At 42.8% G+C, this 27,761-nt stretch overlaps 3 protein-coding genes across 10 annotated transcripts in view; 1 reads left to right on the plus strand and 2 right to left on the minus strand.

The window, feature by feature from the left end:
* fam124a (family with sequence similarity 124 member A) overlaps positions 1-924 on the minus strand; it is a 43,724-nt gene extending 42,800 nt beyond the window's left edge. For 2 of the 6 annotated variants that reach the window (XM_086219345.1, XM_086219344.1), the window contains exons 1-2: positions 726-820; positions 411-445 (exon numbers count right to left, since the gene is read on the minus strand). Coding sequence is in view for 2 of the 6 variants with exons in the window: in XM_086219343.1 (XP_086075469.1) it covers positions 726-781 (56 nt within the window). In the remaining 4 variants the exon portion in view is untranslated. Of the gene's footprint in view, positions 1-410; positions 446-725 lie in introns of all 6 variants that reach the window. The other 4 variants (XM_086219343.1, XM_086219342.1, XM_086219346.1 and 1 more) reach the window with 2 other exon arrangements.
* Positions 925-2,756: 1,832 nt separating this feature from the next.
* On the plus strand, positions 2,757-10,209 carry tsn (translin). Its single transcript, XM_086220857.1, has 6 exons — positions 2,757-2,961; positions 3,261-3,354; positions 3,441-3,537; positions 4,303-4,418; positions 4,496-4,575; positions 7,728-10,209. Exons 1-6 carry the CDS (start codon positions 2,896-2,898, stop codon positions 7,956-7,958), a joined length of 684 nt encoding a protein of 227 aa, XP_086076983.1. The 5' UTR covers positions 2,757-2,895; the 3' UTR covers positions 7,959-10,209.
* Positions 8,715-27,761, minus strand: part of arhgef49 (Rho guanine nucleotide exchange factor 49) — an 85,875-nt gene continuing 66,828 nt past the window's right edge. For all 3 annotated transcript variants that reach the window (XM_086220855.1, XM_086220854.1, XM_086220856.1), the window contains 5 exons: positions 25,404-25,599; positions 22,735-22,939; positions 19,607-20,196; positions 13,407-13,552; positions 8,715-13,106 (listed from right to left, as the gene is read on the minus strand). In XM_086220855.1, coding sequence (XP_086076981.1) covers positions 12,269-13,106; positions 13,407-13,552; positions 19,607-20,196; positions 22,735-22,939; positions 25,404-25,599 — 1,975 coding nt within the window. In that variant the 3' untranslated portion in view covers positions 8,715-12,268. The remainder of the gene's footprint in view (positions 13,107-13,406; positions 13,553-19,606; positions 20,197-22,734; positions 22,940-25,403; positions 25,600-27,761) is intronic.

Raw genomic sequence — 27,761 nt, forward strand, 5'->3', positions numbered from 1 at the left:
GAATTTTTCACCTTTCATCCTGGACAGCGGCTCTGGTGCTCACTAGTCCTCATCCTCCCTCTTTCCACTTCAAGTACAGCCTCAGGATGCTGGACTAAGGGTGAAACCCTCTGTGCATGGTGAGGAGTTTTCTGGTCTTGATGTCTGCGGCTTCTATCTCCTCCTTTGGCCAGTTTATGATCCCAGCGGGGACCGGCAGTGCCTACATGTAGATAGCTCGGACCTTATTCTTACCGTTCTGACTTCTCAGTACTTATCCTACTCTCTGGAGTTATTTGGCAGTGGTTGACTGTGAGACAGAATCACTTGCACTTTGATAAAGTAATTTAGGGGCTTAAAGAGGGTCACGTTTCTCTCTAAAACACACGCAAACAGATCTTTCACTACCACAACAACGAGCATGGACATACCGCAGAAGGGACGGAGGCACATCTCCGCCTAAAGGCTGAAACAGAGTAAACGACAAATGCATTTAACATAATTCAATATCAAATCAATCTCGGCGTGTCGGTGATTTGAGATTAAACTTTCGGCTGAAGAAATAGGATTACATTTTCTACATCACCTCATGCTCTCATCGGCAGCTTGTATTTCAGCTGACATTTATTTAGGCCTGATACACTCAAATACAATCCCCTCATTCTGATGCAATTAATATTTCGAATAGATTTGGAGAGGCAGCGGTCACGCTGGGCAGCTGGCAGTGAGATCTTGGCTGCACTTACCCTCCAGTCTCGGCTCCTGAATCCACGCAGTCATCGTCTGCTGAGATTTTCTCCATCTCAGTGGGACTGAACTTCCGTGAGCTGCATAGTTTTTAAAATCCACAAGCAGCGAAAAAGCCCGTTATCTCAGAGACAGTACAGAACACACCGGGATCTGACTCTTCGCAGGCTGATTAAGAGGCAACAGGCGAGTAGTGTCCGTGCGTCAGCTGCGCTTTGAGCAGATGCCTTCCTGAACTGTAGGAAAAATGAGAGCTTTAAGCGGATTGGCGAGTTAACGGAATGATTCATCAGTATGAGGCGTTTATCTCTGAGGTATGAAGAGACAGAGACAGAAAAATCAAGCTTTGGCTGCTCGTGAAAAGTATGCAAAGTTAATTTATGTTTTCGACTTCAGAATGTATTATTGATAGTTTAAAAAAACAAAACAATAGTTGAGTATAGGAGGACTTTTTGTGGAGCTCTTTGGGTGTGCAGGATGTAACATACGCACTATCCGGGTCTAAACAGCAGTGTATACACGCACATATGTAGCACCAAGCACACACATGTTCACAACCATAAAATCAAGAAATGTCTGTCATCCAAAACGAATGATTTTCAGCCAAATTAGGGGTGGGGTTGATTCATCATACTTACTAGAAGCCTGGAAAAGTCTGAAGAAAGATTTCACTGAACAATCAATATTGGTTTTGTTCTTGTCATAACTGATATTTGTATGTTTCAGAGGTTGGCTATTGTTGCCATGCTGTCTGTAAAATAGGAATTTACGTCATGGAAGCACGCAATTATGTGGAAAACTTAAGTATTTAAGTTTGGAATATTTGAGGAAAAATGCTTAAAATCGTAAATTGTAGAGACCCACACAGCCAATCAAAACTATGAGTAGTATGATGGTGTTAGAAATTATAACAGCATGTGAATGTGTGTTTATGTGGCGTAAAGGATAATTGAATTGCCGATGCTTTTTTTCGAGTAGCACCTGAAGGGAGCATCAGTATTTGTGCTGATATGGCTCCTTCTACAGGATTAATGCGGTACTGCAGCATGTCTCTCCGCTGGGAGCACAACAGGCAGAAGAAAGTTGACTCGTTTGTCACCAACAAACGATGCTTCTTCTGACCATGAATTGACTGTCTTACCTGCTGGGGCGCTGCCATGATAACGGATTTCCTGTTTCCGGATCATTTTCCTAAATTTTAGAAGCCCTGAGAACCACAGAAGTATGAACTATGTTAACGGTATGATAATGTCATTGAGTGTGTATAACTTAGTTCAAGACTATAGTTTATGTGAAATTTTGTGTCGTGTTTAAATTTGGAAAAACTGGATGCCAAAAATATACTAAAATATTAAACTAACATGAAATACATTTTCCTTATTGTTACAATAGTATCATGGGACTTTTTTTTACAGCTGACATGTAAGGACTAACGTTGGAAAAATGAAGCCGACGATATTCTAAGGAAACAAAATAATTCCATGACAACAATGTGTTCAACATAGCAAAGTTCAAGCAACAAAGGTACAGTTTCAAATCCAAAATAGCTACAGTATATATTTATGTAGAAAGATCAGGATTAAAAACGAAGAAAAGGAGAAAAACTCAATAATAGCAACATAATCCCATTAACCAGCAGAGACAGCATTCATGATCAAGAGAAGCTCCAATATTAAAATAATAATAATCATAATAATAATGATCATAATAATGATCATAATAATACGTTTTGTCAAGCTTAAGAGTATACAGATAACATGTCATTGTAAAAGATGAAATGTCATCATGACTAAATTAATAATAATAAATTTCATTCAATAAAAAAGAGTTCCACATTTTAGAGAACATATATTTTAAAAGGGGGAAATAAACTTACAAAAACATTGTATGAGAAAAAGAAAAGAGAGACATTTTGCAATTGCGAACGCCAGTAAGCAGATCACTAAATAGCTGGATAAAGTGGATTATCAATACAAAACTAACATTCCCATTTACCAAGACCATACGAAATTGGCGCGACAACGGTCTGCTAATGACGTCATATCTACGCGCCGTTCGCAGTACGGAGTCTGAGGGACGGTTCCCGTTGCACGTTTTTGTTTTCATTAATCAGGAACAGACCTCTCACTGTCGTTCGTTATATCCCGTACAGCTCGTGTGCCATCAGACATGTCTGTTACCGAGATGTTCAGTTACATCCAGGGCTTCCTGAGCGCCGACCAGGACGTCAGGGAGGTACGAACCTTCCGTCCGCCACAACAGCTAGCAGCTAAAGCAGAGCTCATGTTAAGCAGACAAACAGCAACATTGCCACCGCAAATGAATCGTCCACTTGATCCGGTCGGTGGACTAAGACAGCCGGCGAATGTCACCTTATCTTAGTGGTTGATGTTTTAGTCAATTATAGGTGGATTTTCTGTTTTGTTCTGCAATGCAGCTCAAACAGGACGTAAAGTGAAAATGTGACATTAATCTTGCTAATAATGCAGTTGTTCCGCACGAAATTGTTAACAGGGGTGCACTCTTTGTTGCAGGAAATCCGTAAGGTGGTGCAGGTCCTGGAGCAGACCGCCAGAGAAATACTCACAGTGCTCCAAAGCGTTCACCAGCCATCTGGATTCAAAGAGAGTGAGTTTGTTTCAGTCTTGGTTCGGACTTGTGCCTCTGTAAATTTGATCTTTTCACCCAAGTGGACCTTTTGTTTCTCTCACCAGTTCCCAGTAAATGCACCAGGGCCAGAGAGCTGTTCGGTGCAGTCAGGACACACATTGCAGATCTGAAGACCAAGTTCCCTGTGGAGCAGTACTACAGGTGTGACCTGAGGCCACCTCTCACTGGGGGACAGTTTTCAGTTCTTATTTGAACTCCTTTGCTGCTTTAATGATGCAAAATTACTCAAGGTCTAGTACCATGTAGCGTAGGGATGCACGCTGTTGGAATTTTCAGCTGATACCTGATATGCTGACCATTTTACAACTGACTTAGTCAAGAGCCCAATGGCTGTTTGACATCATTAGCTCTGTTACTAGTACTGTTCATACGGCCAAATGCAGCCGTACAGCGCTGCTCATCTTCTATCCGTTGACACATTGCTACAACATGTTTTTATCAACTGGTGTGGTGAACACCTGAGATGTCAGCGATGTGTTCTTAAAAAAATAAGAACATTTCCTGAATAAGACTCAACGTTTTTAGAAAGTTCTACTTTCTTTTTTTTTTTATAAAAAAGTACTATAAAGTTCTTAAATGTCAGCTGTGAGTTCTCAAAGCTGGCCCTGTGTCTGCGTTACGCTTCTGGAGTTTGAATACAGCATCTTTGTTTGCATGTTGTTGTTTACTTGTGCTTAAGTTTAATGCAACTCAGTTTTCCGGTCTGTTCCAGGAGTTCCAGCATCCACTCTCAGTTTGTTCTCTCTGTTTTAGCTGCTAAGCGTCTAAATGTCTCATTGTCTGTTTGGAGATCAACTTCCTGGTTGCAGCTTTAATTGTGGAGTTTCCTAACATCGTACCAAATTGATCCACATCCAGGGGAATTGTTTTAATACTGTTTTCTCGCCATCTTTTATCTGACTGAAGGTTTCATGAACATTGGCGGTTTGTCCTGCAGCGCTTGGCTTTCCTGGCAGCATTTGTCGTCTACCTGGAGAGTGAAGCTCTCGTGACTCGGGAGGAAGTGGCCCAGATACTGGACAGTGGGTACCAGTTCTTGTTGTAATGTGTGACCGTCACAGGTGAGTGCTGCCTGACTCAGCCTCTGTCTGTGCTCCAGTTCAGGTAGATCGAGAGAAGGGGTTTCACCTGGATGTGGAGGACTACCTGGCAGGAGTGCTGATCATGGCCAGTGAACTGGTGAGTTACTGCACACATTCAAAAAACAGAATAACTGTGCAAAGTTGCCTATATATACACTCACTGGCCACTTTATCAGGACACCTTGCTAGTTGGATGGGTTGGATCCTGTTTTGTCCTCAAAACTGCCCTATATCCTAAAAATCGCAGCCCTTCAAGAGGCCCGTGGAACCTTCTTCATCTCTATACACTCTCATATAATGCCGTAGCCTCACATGTTCAGTGTGACAGAGTCATGTGATGGAGTCACATCACTCATGTTTTTCAGCTGAGGATGTATATCAATACATAGTCAATGCAAAACACCCAACAGCAACAGTACGGTAGAGGAAATTGAGCAACCTCTCCAGGCAACCAATACATGACAAATAAGAACTTTTTCAGGGCATTTGCTTATTGGTGCTTGACCTTGTTCAAACAACCCAGAAACTTTAGAGCCCGTAAACAGCATATGACATTGTTCAAAGACTCACGGTACCCTGAAGAAATAATAATTGCCAAATAGCCACAAAAACACTGCTACATAAATCCATTACAGACAAGGAGAGAAGTCGAGTCTAACCCAGGTATTGAGTTTCTTTCACTTTATAAACCCAAAAAGTTTCTCCTTGTCAGGGCCTCCTTGTTCTGTCTTCACTGCTTGTTGAGTTTTGTTTGCAATCTCTGCCTGATAGCTTCTGAGGCAGGCCTCCTGATAATGGAGGGGCCTGATAACACCGGGAGTTCAAGGGGGAGATGGCTCTGCGCAGGTTTATCAGTGAGACTTGCTGCTCTTCTGGGGCTGATGGCAGGAGCATGTGGAAGAGCTCTTTTTTTTCCCCCCTGCCTTTTTGCTTTGTCGCCTCTATGGTTTTGTGTTTGTAGCCCCGGATCGTATTGAGAGTTTCTCTCAAAAGCTTCCTCTGAATCCCAGATGCGTCTAAGATGTCAGCTATTAACCAGAGGGGATTGCAGCTGTCTGCTATGAGGGTTAATGCTCGCATCAGTTGTGAGTTATGGAAGTACGTAAATCCCCATTATCATCTTTGAAGATCTTCAGATCAAGAAGTGGATTGTAGTCACAGAAGAATATAGACTGAGTTTGAACATGCTATTAGTGGTGTTCAAACATGAGTGCAATTGTCTGAGTGACCCAGAACATAGTCGGAGAATACCCTCTCTGAACCTGCCCCACTACAGAATCTTATCCAAGAAAGTACTCTGGCTGGATTAAACAAAGGATTCCTTCCTCAATCCCATAAACAGATTAGAATAGCGGGGTGTAGACTTTACATGCTGCCATTGGTGTTCTGTTTTTTTCTGCACATATAATTAATTCTGAAACAAAAAAGTGGTTTTACTTTGTCCATTCTGCCAGTTGCAAGACCAGAGGAGATACACCAGGGGGTGTCTGGTTGAGCCTGTAAACTGTCACCATCTTCAGCGGTTCCATATCCATTTTCTCTTACAAAACATTGATTCAGTTTTCTGGATTTCTTTGACTTTATTGTATACACACGTGATATCTTGAATAAACGATGGCAGCTTTTTCAAAAAAGAAGTCAACACATTGAGATGCAGCTTCTGACTCGTTCTCATCTGCCTTGTAGATTTTCTAAATTCTAGTGTATTTTGGGAAGTGTGTATAAGGAGGAAGCCCTCGTCATTTAGAGAAACTCGTTTTTTGCTCATGGAATCATTTCAGAATGTTGAGTTAACTCTGGCAGTCCATCTTTTTTCCTGCATTTCAGGATGATGAAGTCTGCTCTTAAATGTAGAGAGGGTGTCTGCATCCCGGGCTGAAACTGGGAGACGGTTCCAGAGGAGGGGAGTCTGATAGATGAAGGCTCTGGCTCCCAGTCTACTTTTAGAAACTCTAGGAACGACCAGTAACCCTGCATCCTGGGAGTGAAGGGTTCTAGCTGGATAATAAGGGACTATGAGCTCTGTCAGGGATGAAGGAGCCTGACTGTTGAGGACTTTGTATGTTAGAAGGAGAATTTTGAATTCTATCCTGAATTTGACAGGGAGACATGCAGAGAAGCAGGTACAGGAGAGACATGGTCTCTTCTACTAGTTCTGGTCAACACGAGAGCAACAGCATTTTGGACCAGCTGGAGAGTCTTTAGGGACCTACTGGTGCTGCCTGATAGGAGAGAATTGCAGTAATCCAGCCTGAAAGTGACAAAACCATGGACTAGTTTTTCTGCATCCTTTTGAGACAGGATGTGTCTGATCTTAGCGATGTTACGTAAATGAAAGAAAGCAGTTCTAGAAATTTGCTTAATGTTGGAGTTAAAGAACAGATCCTGATCAAAGAGAACTCCTAGGTTCCTTCCAGTAGTGCTGGGGGCCAAGGTGATGCCATCCAGGCTACCTGTCTCATTAGATAGGGTGTCTCTAAGGTGTTTTGGGCCCAGCACAAGAACTTCAGTTTTGTCAGAGTTTAATAAAAGGAAAATTGATTTTATGTCCTCTAGACAGGCCTCCAGGTTAGTCAGCTGATTGGTTTCATGTGGATACTTTGATAAATACAGCTGCGCGTCGTCTGCATAACTTTGAAAATTAATTGAACGTTGCCTTATTATGTGACCCAGTGGAAGCAGATACAAAGTGAAGGGGACTGGTCCAAGCACAGACCCTTGTGGAACACCATAGCTGACAGTAGTGGTTTTAGAGGAATCATCATGAGCAAGTACAAACTGTGATCGACCTCGTAAATTTGACCTAAACCAGTTTAGTGTGGTTCCGTTAATGCCAATGACATGTCCCAGTCTCTGGAGGAGGATATGGTGGTCAATAAGGAAGTAAGCTTTCTGCACATTTTACAATAAACCAAATGTCAGCTGTTTCATGTAGCGTCCGGGGTTTATGTTGATGTGTGAGGCCCTCTACAGCAATGGTCTCTTGGACAATCCATCATTTCCCTGGTTTTTGCTGCAGCGTCTCTGGGATGGATGAGGAATATTTGATGAACGAGAGTAGGTTCTTCCTGAGTGAGTTCTGCAGCTTCCTCTCATCTTGTTGAGCTTGTCTTTCACCTTTAGTTGCACTATTATGACATTATTCTGCTTTGGTACTGTTGTCAACATGATGATCTAGTCACTGCTGTCACGCTAATAGATGATTAGTGCAGCTTGTCCTGGAACTTGTGCTGTCGTGTTCCCTTTCAGTCACGGTTGGCAGTAAACAGCGTGACGGCGGGAGACTATAACCGACCGCTCCGCATCTCCAACTTCATCAATGAGCTGGACTCAGGCTTCCGTCTGCTCAACCTGAAGAACGACCCACTGCGGAAGCGCTACGACGGTCTCAAATACGATGTGAAGAAGATCGAGGAGGTGGTATACGACTTATCCATCCGTGGGCTGGCCAAGGAGCCTGAGTATGGTGGGGACAAGTAAAGCTCAGAGGAGGTGTTTGGCTGTGGGAGACGGAGGAGGGAGTGGCGACCGCCCTGGGCGGGGACCTCTGCACGGCTGCGGCAGATGGGACACCTTACCCCACCTGGAGGGCCAGACCCAGGGATCTGCTGAGGCCCCGGCAGCCTCGGACGGACTCTGTGAGTGTGTTTGTGTGAATGAACGCTTTTGTTGAAGGAGTTCGTCAGAGACGGCGACGCTCCGGTTGGGAGGTGTAAGGTTGAAAGTTCAGTTTGACTCTGTGTTCTCAGTTTCATCAGATTCATGCGTTTTTGTTTCATTGAGACCAGTTTTCAGCAGTCATCTTCTTCTTGAGTCCAGTATCTTGATATACCAGAGATCGTTGCCAGTGAAGTTGTGGAGAGGTTTTTTGTGATTGTTCATGTTTATTTGCCAAAAAAGATGTATGTTGGTTATGTCAAACACTTGGTGACACTTAGTGGCATTTTTTTTTTTGTTTAGTTTCTTTCCAAAATGGATTTCTGCAGATGGTCTACCAGATGCAGAAGCTTCAGTTATCCAAAAAAAAAAAAAAAAATCCGATGCAGCAATAAAATCAAGGAATTGAAACAATTAACCACAAGAACAGTCTTACTAATAAGTTTTCACTCTCATTTAGCAAAAAAAATCACTTATTTGGATTTTGTCATTCGTGTGAAGAAGACTTTACACCAAATTTAATAAAAGAGATTTCAGGAAAGGCGGAGCCAAAGAAATGACAAAGGTGCACTTCACAAGTTAGACAGCTGCTTCACAATGAGTGGGGCAGGAAATTTGACCGTCTCTGTCGATGCTTTTTATTAGGTTTTAGGTATTAACTGACTGATATTCTGGGATGACATCAATACAGATGCTTATGATCCTTTGGCCAATGCTGATGTTTTGTTTTTTGTTGTTGTTGTTTTTTTATGTTGTTGCTGTTTATCTTTTGCGTTGTTGGGTATGGAGCCCTCAAGTAGTTCTACAAACAGAATGAGGGTTTTTTTGGTGGGCACAGAGAGAAGAAAACAGATAATGAAGCCACAAGATATGCATTTTTCCCTCAATTTAATAAGTTAGTGACTGCACCACTTGTTCAAAATTATGACGTAACTCCATTGAGCGAATGATTTTTCTTACTAGTGTAACTTACATGGTTTTGGTGATTGGTGTGTGTGAGGAATCTGGAGCACCTGGAGGGAACCCAGACAGGCACAGGGGGACCATGCAAACGCCACACCAGCTGCCAGATTCCAGCCCAGGACCGTCTTACTTGCTATTCTATCATGACTTCAAAATAATAAACTCGCGCAACAAATGTTATTTTGTGGCTTCGGAATCATTTTTTCTCCCTATGCCATCAAAAAAATTCAACAGTGACTTTAGGACTTTTAGTCCCTTTTGACACTATCTTTGAGGACGAATTACACGTTTCTGAAACATTTATTTTACAGTTCAACATTGGCCACCACCGCCTGTCAATGCTGATGTCAGAGAACAGGACAAATGTCAGCCAATACTTGGATGCATCCTTCATATTTTTGTTGACAGATGATACAGCTTTCTCTGGAAGTCCATGAGCAAATACAAAATAGAATGTTATGTGCTGCATGTTACATGTGTCTCTCTTTCCCACACTCAAAATCCTATCATCTGCTTCCACGTTTCAGATTTTCCTCTGCACTGTGCTGGATTATATTTTCTAGAATTCACATCCTGTGGCTTGTTTCCCGGAGTAAGAAGTTCATTCCACATATCCTGTGTGTACCTTCCTGCCTGTTCTAATGATACTCCAAATGATTGTAAATATAGTTCTCTTCCCTACATTTCAAGGTGCATCAGACTTTTGTTGTGTAAAATCTTTTAATATAATTCACAATATGTTACATCAGGGAAATCATACAGAAGGTCTTTAAAATGCAAACTAGGAAGGGGGGGGGGGGCATTTTGTTTTTAACATTTAGTGGGTTCATCTGAAACAGCATCCTCCTGACAGCACAGTAGTGTTGGTGTGGAGGCGGAAACCCCGCCCTCTAAAACACAGTGATTTGCTACCTTTTTCAGCAGTCATAAAAGTAACGCCATCGGTATTAAATAGTGATTTGGGATAAGCTGTATTATCTCGACCTGCTGAAGTCACCATCGGTTGACTTCTAATATAGAGAACTAATGAAAGGAGACCTGTGGTGAATGTTTTACCAGCAGTTATAGCCAAGTGCTTCCTCTTTGAGTCATAATAAAGTGCATTAAACAAAATAAAGCCTTCATAAATCAAACACACTACAGACAGAGAGAAGTATCACCATGTTGAGGAGGATTCATGAATATTGCCTGTGAATTCATCTCAATCGAATGACGCTGGTCTGGTCTGCATCTCAGACAAATGCTACTGTGACAGTTTCAGCAACAGTAAACCAGTACCAAGGCACAACAGCTCACTGCAAGGTCACATGATCAAGACGACACGCTTGAGAAGGGGTTTTTTTGAGCGGAGTTAATCAACATTTCCTGGCCCAGAACCTCAAGTCTCATGATCGCCCGCCATGAGGAAAGATAATTATCGAATATTATGGTGCGGCCCTACTTTGTTTCGATAACTAGATATATATATTATTTATTTTAAGTGATTGAATGACATGTGGGTGATGATATATTTTGAAAAATGAATGCAAAATTGCCAGTAATCTCTGATCTCCTCAATTTAATCCCTATTTTGCCTTTCAAATACTCGCAGATAGGTGTGTTGAGCTCACAAAGATATTTTTATTGCTGTATCATTTCTTTGTGAGTCCAGAAGGTGGAAAGAGCCAGCCACATATATTTAGCTTGAAGTTAATCGTGACTGACAACTAACAACAGAAAAACAGTCCAAAAACGTCTGTTACATAGTCTGGTATAATCCACGTCCTCTTTATCCAGCCCTATGCTCAGTAATCCACACACACTTTGATTTGAGCCTTAAAATAACCAACCCTTCCAGTTAACCCACCGTGAACGAGGGTCACGTGGGAAGGGTCATAGTTTTGAGCTCAAATCAAAGTGTGGATTACTGAGAATACGGCTGGATTGAGAAAATGTGGATTATATCTGGATAATGCAATTAGAGAGAACAGACTTTTTGCTTCTTTTTGAAGCAGTAGCCTTGATGGTCAGATCTGGATTAAATTTAGTGGACTGATGGGAAATGGGTGAATGACAGTGACCAACTTCTGGAGGCTACATGGCTGAAACCTTAACGTTGGTCTTTTGATGCTAAGTTGCCCTGTTGTCAGACGTCTGTGCTACCTTCTTGAGTGCTTTCTAATTCTTAATTCTTATCAGCATTTCTTAGACATTTTTAAGAAAGCAATCACAAATATAACACCACGGATAAATGATACCCCTACAAATATATTGGTGTCAGAACTTCTGGATACCTGGCTGTGAAACCCACACATGAGGTACGGACCCCAAGGTTGAAAAACTCTTGAGCTCAACGCTTAGTGAGAGAAACTGTCATTAGGCATGATAGTAGACCAGACTTCTCCTAAACTGCTTACATTACACCAGGATAACTTCAATCCAGTGCCAGACTCAGTGCCAAACAACATGAACTCGTTTGAGACTTCGGTTGAGTCTGCCTCATGAAAACACCATGACGGCAAAAAAAAAAATCTCAGGAAGTGAGATGCATATACAGTCGCTACTCATTCTGAAACAGACAAATAAATTATTGCTGTTACGTGAGATCTCACTTACACACAGTGTTTCAGGAGGTCTGCTCAGCCTGTTGGAGAAGCTCAACTGCATCTCTGGCAGTGACAGTTACACTGCCGCCCAACAGACAATAGAGGGCAGCACAAAGAAAGGAGGGGGCACTGACGCCAAACAAAAACCATGTAACAAAGCTCTTGAATGTATCTCCACCTGTAAAATTCAAAGATTCCCCTTGTATAAAAAATTACAATTTTTCCTTTTTGCAATCATGCTTTTCAACAGACACACCTTACTGAAAATACTGCTCTCCTTCACCAAGAGCAACAGTCTTTACAATCAAGGCTGACAAACAGCCCAAATTTTTTTGGTTGTCCAAGTACGTGATAAGTTTCTTCATGTAACGTCTTAATATACAATTTCATGACAGTATAGCGCACTTGTAGCTTTGAAAAAAAAAGTGCTATATCTTTCTCTCCCCCTAACAAGACACTCAGAAAGATTTGTACCGAAGTCTTCGAAGCTATAACAATGTCGTCACTTGTAAATGCTTCTTGACAATTTATTTTTGCAGTCCTCTGGTTATTTACAGTATAACAAAGGCGCTAGGATGCTTGGTCTCAGGAGCGGGTCTGGTGGTTTGTGTTGATCATGATGTTGGGCAAAGCGTTGCGTCTTTTCCTCCACGTGCCCAAGTCTCGAGCATATCTTTTTATCTGATGGAACCAATGCTGGGTGCGAGATTTGTCTGTGGCCCGAAAAACAAAGGACTCCCGACGGATATCGAGCACCTCAAAGGTGTCTTCACATTCTGGGTCCATTGACACCACACAGTTCCCCAAGTTGATGGGCTCTCTCAGCACTGCAAATTTCCCACTGCTCTTGTCCTTGATAAGAACCAGCACTCCATCTTGGATGCTTTCACCGCCGCCCTCCATCAGATCCCCCCGGGTTGCCAGGTCAGTGCCTGGCCCCTGGCCTTCCCCGGCCCTATGTGTCCTCACCATAAGAAGACTCTGTACATTTTGGAACTTGAGGGCCTTGCTGCCCTTCTTCACCCACTGGCCATCTGCTGGCTGGGACAATTGGAGTGGCCCTTCCATGACAAAGCGTGTGTTTTCTCTTGCCCAGCCAACTGTTTTCATTGACACCTCTCGCATCTCGATGTTGATGACCTCCCGGTTCTTGCGGCTGTCACGGCGGAAAGACCGTAGGGACCAGGTGACGCCATTGCCCTCTTGCTTGGTCTTCATGTTGATGTGCTCTAGGTGGGATTCCACTCGACTCTTGGCCTCACGGAGACGTGCATATTCTGGGTGACATTCGGGAGTGACCTTGATAATTCGACTCAAGAGGAGTGGGTATTTAGTCACACGCTGGAGGGGCGCCATGAGAAAGGAGCGCAAGTTCATCCGTCGCAGTGCTGTGTTGTCATTCTGGGAAACATCCAGGAAGATTCTGAAACGAGAGAAAATAAAGATAGAAACTTTCTGTGTCCTGACAAAACTCTTCAAATTTGGATAAATGGGAATGGCTGGACAGCCAACTCACGGGTGAACCTAGGTTCTGTCTAAAAATAAAAAGCACTGCAGCTGCTTCTCTCTCAGAATAGAACATCCTCTGAATTAGTGATAACCTCCTGTCTTTTCCATTAAAAATTATAGGGAGGAGCTGTGGCAGAAACAAGAGAAAGCTCCCACGGTAACTTTTTCATCACATGGACCAACAGTAATAGGAATCCTTGTATTCCTCATGTACCTGAGCAGCTCTTTCTCCTTCTCCAGTGTGTTAAGCATGTTGACCGAAGTGGACTGCTGCAGGCAGTAGGTCTGGAAGGCAGGCAGCATGTTGACAAACTCCAGGAAGCTCTCTCCTATGGACACTGTCAGGAGATCCTCATCCCCCTGAAGGCAAAAAAGTTACTCAGAAATCAATACTCAAGTACTCTCTTCAAGAGAGCAAAAAAACAAAAACAAAAAAAAGAGGAAGAAACAACCATTCCAGTCAATTCTGTCTCCTCTTTCTTCAGGGCTCAGCTCAGTGCTCCTGTAAGCTACATGTTATCGTCAGCTTGCTAACAAGCTCACCAGTACTACGCATACTTGCTGATTTTAAAGGTCCCTAAAATGAAAAGTAGATTTAATCCTTTGTCCCAGAGTTAATTGCTCACCTACTGTATCTACTGATAAATGCCAAATATATGTTCAAAAATTATGTAGGTGGGTTTTTTTTTTTTTACCCCAAAATTCTGCTAAAGTTATGTATTTGGTCTAAATTGTTTGGAAGGTTCGAAAGGGTTCAGTCAGTCAGGTTAACCAGCCTAAGTCTTGCATGTGCGCGCTCTACCTTGCAAACTTGTTGTGCGTATTCAGCATTATGGGTTAATATAAACACTGATCAATATCTGAGTGACCCTACAAGTACTGCAATTTTTGTGTCCTTGACAGAAATAAGAAAAAAAGAAAGCATTTCTCTTATTTTGTTCATTTTGTCCCACTCAGAAGTTATTTTTGTCGCATAAAAGGTTCCTTTATGCTTCCTTTTGCAATATCTCCTTTGTGAAATCTAACCCTGCTTGATGTAATACTGATCTAATGTTACTGTCAAATACCAATTCCAATGAAAAGTATAACTTGAAGATATATTCATATTTTATAGGGTGTTTTACAAAAAGAACATCTATCCCTTGGGGTCACTGTCATTTCCATCACTCTACAAAATGGGCCTCTTGGAATTTTTTTTTAACTCCATGGATAAAGCTGAAATATGAAAAAATTGAAGGTAAATCGTTCATCGTTGTTAAACCACGAGTATGTTGAGTGGTTTTCATTTCCAAACTGCCTATATTTAATTTCATGTGTTAGCATAACGCCTCACAGCAAGAAGGTTCCGGGTTCGAGTCCCGGCTCCAGCACAGGGTCTTTCTGTGTGAGTCTGCATGTTCTCCCTGTTCCTGCTGGGTTCTCTCTGGTACTCCAGCTTCCTCCACAGTCCAAAGACATCAAGAGGGGACGAGGCTGATTGATACTCTAAATTGACCGTAGGTGTGACTGTGAGTGTGAATGGTTGTCTGTCTCTATGTGTTGGTCCTGCAATGGACTGGTGACCTGTCCAGGGTGAACCCCGCCTCTCGCCTGTAGCCACTGGGATAGGCTCCACCCCCCCCCGTGACCCTTAACAGAAGTAAGCGGAAGAAAATGGATGGATGGATGGATGGTGTTAGTATAATAAAACATAACACTTAATGCCGTGTATTTTCTGTATATTTAATGCCAACATTAGCAAGCTATCAGGCGTTCAGTATCTGCTGCCAAGTTGCCGGATATTAGCAGGAACTGGAACACGTGGTCCTCCAAGCCCATCAATAGCATCCCAACAAAATTCTTTGAAATGACACTGGAGATGTCATTTGATGATGAAATGATCATTCAGTGGATGGGTAACAAGGCTGGTGGACATTCTGGCAGTCAACATGCCGATTACACGCCCACTCAAGACATCTGGCGCATCGTGCTGTGAGATAAAACTGTACATATCAGAGCGCACTTTCATTGCGACGAGTCCTTGAGTTACCTGTCAATCATTCCAATGTGTAATCAGCATGCTGATATGTCACACCTGTCGGATGGATGCATTTTCTTGGAAGAGATTACGTGCTCACTCGCACAGATTTCAATTTACACGCATTTGTGATCAAAATTAAAAGCATCTGTGAGCATATGAGAGATCATACATTTTAGTTGAAGTTGTGAAAAATGGTAGCAAATCCAAAACTTTTTCATTTTTTGTTGAGAATAAAACTGGAAGTCTGATTTTGGCCTCTAATACGTTGGAGAACCAAGAGAGCAGGGAAGAAGCACTTTTCTGCTGTCAGATTTAATGCACAACTCATGTTTTGGGTTCAGAAAAAAAATTTGTTTCAAATTTTTTTCTTTGTAAGAAAAAAATGAAAGTTGAATAAAAGCATTGTTCAAATGATTTATAGAATCAAGACAATTATAATTCTGCCATGTAAGAAACTAACTCGTGAAAAAGTTGACAGCTATTTTTCACCTAAACTTTGACAAAGAAATCCTGAAAATACACACGTTAATTTAATTAATTCCTATGAGGAAGTTTATTTTTACATCTCTAAATAAATTCTTTTACTATATGTTATTTATGTTAGATTTAGTTTTTAATTCCAAATCAAAAAAGGGAGCGTAGTTGAAGGGTTCTGTCGGAAATCCATAAATATGTTTAACAGGGTCTTTAAAATGAGTTTCTAAAAGTAGAATGGGAGCCAGAGCCTTCAGCTATCAGGCTCCCCTCCTGTGGAACCGTCTCCCAGTTTTGGTCCGGGATGCAGACACCCTCTCTACCTTTAAGAGCAGACTTAAGACCTTCCTTTTTGATCAGGCTTATAGTTGGGCTGCTTAGGCTGGCCCTTAGATATGTTGCTATAGGCATAGGCTGCTGGGGGATCTCCCATGGTGCACTGGGCTTCTCTCTCCTCCTCTCTTCCCTCTCTGTCCTCCTATATTTGTCATACATAAATCATACTCATACATATTACTAACTCCTCTTCTTCTCTGGCGCCTTCAGGCTCCTCACATTCCAGATCCTGGGTGCTGCCGGAGGAGGCTACAGACCTGAAGAGGCTCAAGCTGCCACCCGTAGCCCCACCTGCTCACGCCCCTGTCTGTCCATCATTCTCTTCCCTTTCTTTCTCTCTTTATCTCTGTCCCACTCTTTCCTTCTGAATGTCTGTCTTCCTCCATTATCTGTCTTTGTCTCTGTCCTGCTCTCCTGCTCTCTTTCCCCCCAACCGGTCAAAGCAGAAGGCCACCCCAACTGATCCTGGGTCTGCTCGACGTTCCTGCCTGTTAAAAGGAAGGTTTTCGTCGCCGCTGTTGCAGGATGTGCTGCTGATGGAGAATTGTTGGGTGTAGATTCATTGAAGGAGTGTGGTACTGGACCTGCTCTACCTGTAAAGTGTCATGAGATAACTTTTGTTGGGATTTGGCGCTACACAAATAAAACTGACTTGACTTGACTTGACTAAAAAGAATTCATATGCTGGGCATTAACATTCATACAAAGTGTCGTAGCAAGCCATCCCATGATTTTCACAAACGACTTCAGACTGTAGCATTAACGGGTCATAATGTTTGGTTTCTTTTCATTGATTGGGCCAAACAACCTTTGGTTGATGTGCCAGTACCCTTTAAGAAGTGTGCTGTCAAAATAAGAGTTCATGTGATCTGACAGCTTAGAGCAGCATCTGATGAATTAATGTCCAGTTTATTTACAACACTCACAGACATCAGACAAACTCTGCTTTCCTCTAGCTGCCCCCCGGAATATTTGAGATTTAGATTTAATATTTTTTTGGCTCTGACTCTGTCACTCCCCTGAAAAATACACCAAGTTCAGCCCAGCAGTGATTAGGGAGTGACACTAATAACGCCCCCCTTCAAGAGCTTAGCTGGAGGAACTCCAGGTTAATACCGGGGATGAGGACAGGTTCAGAAGATGCTTTATTAATAGCAGCAGTGACTGGAAGTTACTAAAAATAACTGTCATGTGAGGGGTGCAGCGGCAGACATGGAAAAATGAATTATATCATGTAACATGCATTTTGCAGTGAGAACAGCGTGTGGTTGGTGACGCTTTCAATACTAACAAACCAAAGTCTAAGTGTCCAAAGAAAATTGCCACATTGTGCGATGCAAGTTAATAAAAATGAGTTTGATGATATTTACTTAAACTACAGGGGTATTTGTGTACATCTACTTAGCATTTCCTGTCAGACCATACATGGTTGCATCCACTGGGAAAATGAGGATTTGTTCAGGAAACCTTTGAAACACAAATCGAGAATGTGACCAAATCTGCTTTTGTATACTACGATGTCTCTCCTCTGTCTGCTGCGTGTGTGCGATTGCTCTTGCTTCCAGGGTCATTTACCAAAGCGGGGTCATGCGCCTCTGGCTTCATCCCAAAGCGTTTTACTCGTTTTATTTTAAACCTTTGTTTTTGATTGCACACACCACATAAAACACATTTCCTACTGAACTGCGATATTAAATCTAATCATGAGGATGAAAGCAAATTTAGTCATTTGAGTGTCACTGACTCTGGGCCAGTTAGTGATGACATTTTTGAAACGTAACTGGGATCCATCTGTGCCATTGAATCACACATTTATGAATGAATACTTAAAACATATTTTTTCCTGGTTAATTCATGACAGCGACAAGAGTGCATTAATTTGTTCTTAACACAGAAGTCCGTGTCCAACAAAGACCCCAGAGAGTTGAGATGGTCCAGCTTTTATGCTCTCACGAACATCGATCAGGTCATTGGTTAAACTAGAGAATGTGGTGACACTTCACCCGTGGGGCTGAAGGGAATAGTCAAGTTATAACCCCCCTTTTAATTTAAAATGAGACTCGGAAGCCATCTGCAACATCTGTGCGAGAGTGTCTCCACGCTATACCTGTTAGCATAGCTTTCAGTCAAGGAAGCATTCGTGTCTTTGGTCCTGTATGTTTCTTTCTCCATTCAGTAGCTACCAAGATTTGAAACAAGTTAAAGAGACAAACTTGAATCAGTCCATGTCACAAAGAAAGAAAGATAGAATTCCAGAGGGAACTCAAATATTTGCAGGCATTGCACTTAATTTGGAGGATTTACACGTTTTGTTAAGCAAGATTATTACCATCATCATCTTTTGGAGTCGTAAATGCAGTCATTAGAAATACAAAGCTGATGTTATGCTATGAATGAACTACACCTACAAGGCATGACTTCAGTGTCACCACAGCTGGCTTTGTGCTTCCTCTACTTTCAGCGTGAGGATGTTTACTGTGACAACCTTTGAGGTCTCATTTAATCTCTTGTTAGCATGTTTTAAGACACGTTGATCTCTAGAAACAGATTCTGCATATACATAAGAATATGTTTTTATATGCAAGAGAGAAATGTCTGGGCATGGAAGCTTCTGCTTTCCTTTTTCCCTTTTCAGTAGCTTTCAGTGGGCCTCGGTTGCATCCACATAGACAGTCTGTGTGGAGTGCAAACGGAACAGAACGCATTGGCCATAAAGTCAAGATCAGAAAAATTGCTATGGTTTGAAGATTTACAAAGCCACTGTAGCAGTTTTGACCTGTTAACTGAGTGTAAACTGGCTACTTTAGAGACAACCCGCTTGTACTCGTTGTCTTCAACTCCAAACAAAGATTTCAATTGGCTATACAGACTGTAAACAATGAGCATCAGCTGGACCAAGTCATGGACTGGATATCCCAAACCCCAAAACACTGTCCCTTGCTCCCAGGGTGAAATTATTGGACATAGTCAATGGGTTCAGAGACCGAAGACACATGAATGCTTTGAAATTCACAAGTGCAGTATTCGCTGTCTTATTTTATGCCATAGACGTAATCCTGAGCCACTCGATAGGTGCAGCCCTTTAGTCCAGCTTTGCACTAAAGTGACTCACTATTGCCTCTGGAGGAATGACTTGGTTTTTGAGATGAAACGGATAAATGGAGACAAACTGCTTATTCAGGCACTTACAAATGATCCCATCATGTTTGGTCCTGTAATGTTTACTGATACATGTTACATTGTCATTTCCCTGTCACTAAGACATCCACGGGTAGATGTGGTTTCCTTCCTAAATAGAAGTGGAAGGAAGATACTTTTTGTTTTCTAGACACTAGACTCTTGGTTGCACAGTCAAAGTAATTCACCCAATCATTTGTTATCATTCAACAGGCACTGAGTCTCCTGTTACATTTCCTTAAAACCCTTTCTGTGACCTCTCCCCGGACAGTACCACTGTGCAGCGGGCTAAAGGGAAGGCATGGCATTCAATGCTTTTACAACCTGATGGTAACTTATATCAGTAGGCGCATGAGAGGAATCAGTATATGAGAGCTTTTACGTGTTAAGACGAGAGAGTGTGTCACCTGGTCAAAAGCCTGGTCAATGCTGTCCTGCAGGTGCTCAGTGAAGCGGTCATTGACGTCTATCAGCTCCTGAACATTACTGAACACCACAGCCAGCTGCTCGGCCGTCAGCAGCCCAGCACTCTGCATGGGGCAGTAAAACTCCTCCTTGATGATGCGTAGGTCCTCCCCGTAGCTTGACTCTGTGTTCAGAAACTCCAGGATGGCTTCTTTTCGTTCAGTGCGCAGCTTGGAGCAGCGTTCACACATTCTCTCTCCTCGCTCCTTGGAAGCTCCATCTCTTTGACCACAGTCTGGACAGGGTCTCTGCACCTCCCAGGCTCGGAGGGAGGCGGAGGGTCTCTTCCAGCTGCTGGATAAGCCTGAGCCAATACCACTGTCTACTCGTTCCACCTCAGCTCCACGACTGCGGCGGTAACGGCGAGGCTCACTGTCCTCCTCTTCCCTGTCGTCACTGAGGCCCACCACACCACTGTCTGCACTCAGGCTGCTGATGGTACTCCAGCGATGCTGTCCGGACCGAGTCACACCAAGACCAACCTGGCGCTCCTCCCCTGGGGGCTCTGAATGACCACGAATGGCTGCTGGAGCTGAGAGAAGGGAGTTTGACATGGTGAGATTTCCTGTGTATGAACACAACATGCAGACTCACAAAGTCTCCCAAATGAGCCCTTGAGTCATCCGGCAACGTAATTACTGTTCCTGTCAGAATGAGGAAACTACAACAGATATCATTCTCTGCCAATATTTAGATCCCCAACCCTTGAATCAGGGACTTGACCTTTGTCCACATGCGCATCATGATGATGGGGTGTGTGTATGCGTGTATGTTTGAGAACGGTGTGTAAACTACTTCAGGTTGATTTTACAGGTGCGATGTTAACTATGTATTAATATGAGACAAGGGGATGATGAAAAAGTATATGCGGTAAAGTGTGTGCGATAAGCCATCAGCAGTTAAATTTGCAGTTATGTGTGCTTGCTATCATGAAGCCACAACAGAGGAAGATGAAAAAACCTCCACAACGAAGAAATTCTGCAGCATAAAAAATACAATAATAATAAAATGGTATGAAGCCATGACCAGAGAGAATATTTTGTCTGACTCATATGCACAAACAAGGAGGAAACAAACATATTGATCACATCACAAAAGGTGAATGTCTCCAGCAAAGTAGGAAGAAAAAACAGTTCGTCTGTTGTGCCGTTGAAGCATGATATCCAGAATCATTTGCACCCAAATCATATTTTTGGCAAACTTTTTCAATATTTGTGGACATGCTATATTGTGTTTTGTCAGTATGTATATACTAACATGTTCTTTGCTAAATAGAGTCTTAAATCATTGTCCTGCTGCTGATTAATTATATAAACACGTTCATATGAATACATGTATACATGCACACACAGGTTGATAAATTGGAAAACACCAAATTCAGTTTTAAAAGGTACAATCCCTTGAATCTGCTGGTAAGGTCATGTGTGTCATCATTAGCATACGACATATTGACTGGCATGTTGTGGCCAGCATCCTGAAACAAAGAGCATCCATGGGGAGCGCCACATCAGCAAGAACTCTGCATGTGTATGTAAGATGGGTGCAAAGGCCAAAGTACTCAGAGACGAGCAGGACACCATGAAATGTCTTTTAAAATGCAGATGGAGCCCGTTTTACAATTTAGGGTGATGCACCTTCCCTGATGAGGTGAGGGAAATGAAACGAGAACATCGATTTCTGTAGAAGGGCATGGTTTCATAAACACAGAGAGCTGGAGGGAATTTTAAGCCAGAACCCCCTACAGAACCTGTTTTTGTAAAAAGAAAAAAAAAAACACCAAAAGCAAGCTAAAATAAGTCTGAAAATGATCAATAAGCCCTGCAGGAGTTTGTCTAAGGGTTGGCTTTATGCCTCTTCTAAGGAAGCTGTTTTTTTCGTTATGTTTGTCTAGCTGCTCAGAAGTAGCACAAATTTGAGTCAGTTGGCTTGTCTCAAGGACTCAGCTTGTGAGAGTGTGAAAAACACATCTTTCTAGAGCCCCAGTGATATCATCAGGGTTATTTCAGCTTGGCCTGAAAGCTACAACTTCCTACTTGTTACATTTACAAACTGAGGTTGTGAAAGTTGGACTAAGATGTTTAAATACAAAATTCCCCTGTCTGACATGCATGAGGGGTGAAATGTTGTCTTGTTCTCATTTTTTAAAGATGTTTATTATTCTCTGTCATATATACTGCAAAAAAAATGTTTGCAGTGTACATATAAATGTGGCCAAAGTTTCAAATAATGAGGTAAATGTATGCGGCAGTAATCCATCAAGCTGCCTTCACATGATAAGAGATTTGCTCCTTCCTCACCGTGATGTCCAGCACATACAGTAGCATAGCGCTGCAGAGGCAAAGTGGAGGGACACAGCTACACAAACTAGAAAGCTAATTTACATTTAGCATTGCTTGAGTGTCTTGTGGCTACGTCACATTCAGCTGTCATCTCAAAGACTATGCTCTGAAAAGTCTGCAGCAACTGAGGTCAAAGTTGAAGTAATTTGAACCAGGCAATTAGCCCAGGATAGTGGGAATGCCTGGTTGGGATGTACTGCTCTCAGCATAGTTAAACTAGGACTAGCACGCACACCGTCCACAAGAAAGCTGCCCCTCTGCAGGCTTCCAGACTTTTTCCAATAAGAAGACAGTGTTTTGTTGTTGTTTTGAGTGACAGAGGACAAACTGTCTCCAATACACACACAGGGGAGAGAATGGGTACCTATCATCTAGTCTGGCTCTGGGGAGGATAGACATTAAGAGTATTACGCAAGTTCTTCTAAGACACGCATACACATCAGCTCCAAGAAACAATGTCAAATCGAATCGCACTTCATTGATATGCGGTGCTTCAGATGAATTTCCTGGACAGCATACCTCATATTTCCCACCACCAGCCAACCAGCACAACTGCCTCCCTGAATGTTTGGTGCAAATTTGAATCCAGATACAGACAAAAGTAAAACAAATATTTCATAGTTTGTCCATCTAGTCAATTCAATTTTCGGATTAATTCCAACATTAACTGAGTTTAAAAGGCGATGGATGACGTACAGAAATCAGTTTACATGCTTGAGACAAGCACTCACCACTGTCCCGGTCCCTGTCTCGACGATAGCCATGGAGTCGGGCAGCAGCAGCGATCTTCATCTCCAGCTGTTTGCGCTTGGAGGCGTCGGCTGGCATGGGGTCGCTGTAGTGGGGCCGGAGGCGACACTCGCGCTGGGCCCTCACAGTCTCAGACGGCTCATAGGCTGCGTCTGAGCTGGAGCGCCTGCAACCCAGGCCAGTATGCTGACAATAGGAAGAACATATGTGTCAGTCAAACACTCTTGTTGCTGTAGCACCAGATGTAAAAGGGGGAAAAAACTCTTTCAGGACACAAGGTGAGAATGACCCACATTACCCCTTTCCTTAAAGCCCCCCACTGGCTTCCATTCCAGTACAGGTCTGAGAACAAGCTCTCCCTGCTGACCCACCAGTGCCTCTACAGCACTGCCCCCCTTGGCCTCAAAGAACTACCCACCCCCCATATCTTCCCGTGCCATCTTCATTCTGGACAGGTCAACCTCCTCAAGCCCCCGAGGACAAGGCTTCAAACCGTGGGCAACCACGCCTTCTGCTCTGCTGCCCCCCGTCTACAGAACGCCCTACGCCACCACAGACTGTGGACACTTTTAAGAAAGTCTTGAAAACTTACGTCTTTAGAAAAGCCTACTGCTAGATAACTATTTTTCTTTTTATCTTGTCTTGCAACTTGACTTAACTTGACTTTCCTTCGTATTTGCCTATTTCTAAATCTGATTCGATAGTCTGATTTGACCTTTAGATCCAGTTGTTTCTCATTTTTCAGGGTTTTGTTTTTAATGCTTTTATCTACTGTAAAGCACTTTGAGATCATTTGTTTGATGTAAAGCTCTATATAAATAAAATTCATTATTATTTATTATTTTTAATGATTCAAGGGAAACGATAGCTTGTGTGTCTATGTGGAGAGGAGGTTCGTGCACAGTGCTGCCGTGTACACTGTCATGACATCATTACATAACAAGTCTTGGTTATCACTCTGATCCCAGCTTGAACTGACAAGAATCCAAATTTCATGTAGAGATGGAGCGCTAAATGTCTGCCAAGTCACGTCACAGCAGTGGGGCCATGTTTCTAAAAATCTGTTCTTATCACAACTTGAAATCTAACAAGAATACAGACCTCCCCCAAACACCAATTTAGAGCATCTGGAGGCTTTTTTAGGCTGAAGGGAAGAATTCCCAGACATAATACACCATTCAACGCACACACACACACACACACACACACATACACACACATACACACACACACTCATTTCAAAAATCCATTTTGGCTGTATCAAGCCCCAGAGAGGTGACCTAAGATGGAGAGTTCAAAGGTCACTGCTCTGACATATGACTCCTCATCCCACTGCGTGATAATGATATTTGGTTTGAGCTCCACAAAACTGAAGGCTGGATGAAGGGTTTCATTGCTCCATGACATACAACATGATTTAAAGCTTACAGCATTCAGGCATCACAGAGGACCATCCTCATTCTGCTGGATTATTATACTGCAGCTACACTGTGAATGCAGAGAAGACACTGCGGATAAATGTTTTGCTTAATATGTCGATATTTATTACTTAAAGCTCTGTGGTATGCATCAGAGGTGTGACTTCACTGTGTTGCCATTTGTTCTGCAGATGCACAGAGAAGCGCAATGCTAGCCACAGCAGCAGAGAGGAGCCGTGCAGGAGGAAGACCTCAGACTGGATTTGAGTTAGCATAAAAACATCCAAATAAACTATTTTCATCAATCTAAATCATCATGGAAGCAGAAACATGTCTAGGAACAACCACAACTATAAATAGGTGTCAACATAGGCTTACTTGTGCGGCCTGTGACAACATTTAAAAATGTCAATGGAACAAACAGAATGGAAGAACTGCGCTTGAACCGATTAGTCCTGTACCAGGACTGCTGTGATTACGAGAAGTCATCGCCATTCATAATATCACACGTGACGATACGTACACCGTCTTCAGCAGTGACACCTCACGTATCATCGATGGCATCAGACAGATTAAAAAAGATGAGTTTGTATTGCTCATTAAAACATTCAAACATTACCTGCATAAAACTCACATATGGTGACATTGATCTCACAAAAATTTCTAATTCATTTTTATTTTAGAAATGCTCCTTTAAGTGGCATTTTGCAGACAGCGGTGTACACTCCAACAATCGGTTGGTTGACAGGTCAAACAAACATGATTCTGTCTCGTGTTATTTTTCTTTCTCCCCTTTCTCATGTTGCTCGTTGATGACTGATCTGAAACATGCAAGTTTCTAACTGCACACTTATAAATATCACATTCGGTGTGGGAAATGGCGTATCCATGATTTTGTGCATACGCATCATTTGCACATTTGGCTCCAGGAATGCAGCAGCTGGATCCAGCTTAATCCTATTTTTTCTGCATCCTCAGATGTCGAGCCTTAGCTGGAAGACAGAGTGCTGCATGTTCCCTCTTGTCTCAACAAATACCTCTGCATCAGTGTGTGTGACTGATGTGCACATGTCTGTGTGTCTGTCGCAGTCCCCTTGCGTGTCCCTGCCATCCTTGAATACTAATGGATCTACGCGTTTCTGTACGATGCAAAGTGGCGAGGAAAAGCGGAATGATAAATACATGCAGGCAACACATTTAAGATGTAGAAATTAAGGAAAATTAGTCCTTACGCATTCTCCTGCTTCCTCTGCTCCTCCTTCGCCTCCTCCTGCAGGCGTCTCCTCACCAGCCTCAGCTCCGCAGGCCGTTGTCGACGTTGCCATGGCAACGGCGGAGGGCTGACAGTCGGCCGAGGGGGCGGTGATGTCTCCGTCCTGGTCAGCTGACAGCCTGACGGGGGCCTCGGCAGAGATCTCTGCACTGCAGCTGGTGGAGAGAGGAGGAGACAGAGAGAGAGATAGATGGGGAGTGGGGGGGCATGGGAAAGAGGAGATGTGAGGAAGAGAGGAAGAGGGAAAGGATGGGAGGTAGGAAGAGGAGGTGTAATTGGGAGGAGGATGGAAGCAGGAAAGCAGGAAGAGAGGAAATGCAGGAGGGAGGACAGGAGGGTTGAAATTATAATTCTGCCAGACATCTTTCTCCTTACAGTTTCCATATCATCCACGTCCCCCTGATTTACCCTCTCCAGCCCACCCCCTAACCCCCAAATCAATGCCACCTCTCTCTTCCATCATCCCCAGTCTCAACCCTCCTCAGAGAGACAGTAATTAGACACATCAGTGGACATTAACACCTGAACCTCTGGACCACAGGGACGATGCTTGCACATGCTTTTCTTTCATTCCTTTGTCTGATTGCTGAAGATCCATTCTTGTACCACACAGCCAGCATGTGGAAGAGAGAACCCACACACACCCCTGAACACACGCCACACAGGCATGCCAGTGGGGCGTGTATAAGCATGTAAGAGCAGGTGCACGGAGACAATGAACAGTCCACGATGGAGCTCAAGATGGTGACGGTGAACCACAGTGTCCCAGACTTGAGTCCACCAGGGGACCCTTGTTCCAATTCAGTCCCCATCTCTCAACACGCAGGGCAATGTCTGAGTGAGTTCAGCTTGCTTACTTCAACTTGTTCATTTAAGGTCAAGTCACTGAGGGATCCTCTAAGTAGATATTCAGTTACGTTTCACTTTCACATTACAACTAATATGTTGCTAATGAGAACTCACACACACTGTCTTGCTTACTGCTGGCTCATATTTATTTTCAACATATGAGTGTGTCTGAGCCTCGTATTATACACTTGATGAAGGTACAATTGTTGTGTTTCGCTCTGTGTGATAAAGTATCTCATTACTTTGCATCACTGTTAGTGAACATCCTTCTTTGACAGTTAATCCATCTCAGATGATCACCTGCAGACTATGAAGATGCTGTTGAACAGTCATGATCAGATGAGGTCAGTAAAAGCATTATCCCACAAATCACACAAAAACACCACAAATGCCACAATGGATGGATGGATGGATGGATAGATGGATGGATGGATGGCACCAAATCACAACAAAGACAGAAACCTATGAGCAGACCCATGCTCTAAGTGGGCGGCCATCTGCCTTGACCTAGGGGGCAACTGGAAGCTTCCTGAGATAATAAATTAGTAATGTCAGTGTGCAGTGTTGATATTTATTCCTCATGAGCCCAAGTGCACTTTTAATCATTTCATCATAAGAATCCCATATGGAAGAGCAATAATATAGTTTTAAAATTAGCAATCTGCAAAAATTGTGCATATCAGTGTACTGATTTCTTTTTCAGACGCTGGCTCGACCATCCAGCAGGCATGAGGGTGAAATATATTATCATGGCTATCAAAAGCAACAAATTTAGAGATCATTTCATGTTAACTCAAATGAATTGTGTTTGTTGTTTCTTTATTGGCATGACAGGTTTTATGAGCTCAGGGTCAAAACACATATTACGTTCTCTACTGTGTCTGGCTCTCAGAAGGAAACACAGGCTGTAAACACCTAAAATATTGACTTTCTTTTTCGAAGTGATGGACAGAACAAGACAAGACGGGGGGGTTGCCCGAGAAGGTCATGTTAGTGTTAATTACTGCAAAGCTTCAACATCCAAAGCAGCTGTTAAAGGTGGAGTTTCTGGATGGTGGACCCTGAGCTCACATGCTGTCTACATCTCTCTTGTCATGACCACAACCTTGTCATCCTTATGTTAATATGTGGCAGGATACTTTACCGATTCAAGCTTTGGCTTCCACACATTCCTAAAGACTGCCTGTATTGATCTCCCATCTACATTTGGACGGAGTCCAAGCCTCAGGTTGCTACCTTTGCCAAAACCTAAATGTAATTATTTTTACAATGTAAATATATAAAAGAAAAGCAAAACTTAAGAAATAAGTTAAAAATCCACAAGTTGAATTCTTAATCGTCTCAGCCTCTGCGATGACACAGAGATCACTGCTACGTGAATGCAACATAACGCGCCACTGTGGTGGCTCTCGTTACTCTAATGCGGGGGTGCAACGGAGGGCCAAAAGGTGGTAAGGCTCTAAGGATT

Source organism: Aulostomus chinensis, chromosome 12 (genome assembly GCF_037954235.1).
Source record: "Aulostomus chinensis isolate RoL2024-O1b breed Wild chromosome 12, RoL_Achi_v1.0, whole genome shotgun sequence".
Taxonomy (NCBI): Eukaryota; Metazoa; Chordata; class Actinopteri; order Syngnathiformes; family Aulostomidae; genus Aulostomus; species Aulostomus chinensis.

Coding starts and splice junctions, on each gene's coding strand:
- tsn (XM_086220857.1), top strand. CDS start 2,896: ATGTCTGTTACCGAGATGTTCAGTTACATCCAGGGCTTCCTGAGCGCC. Junction 3,538..4,302: donor CCTGTGGAGCAGTACTACAG/GTGTGACCTGAG, acceptor ATCTGACTGAAG/GTTTCATGAACATTGGCGGT. Junction 4,576..7,727: donor TGATCATGGCCAGTGAACTG/GTGAGTTACTGC, acceptor GTTCCCTTTCAG/TCACGGTTGGCAGTAAACAG.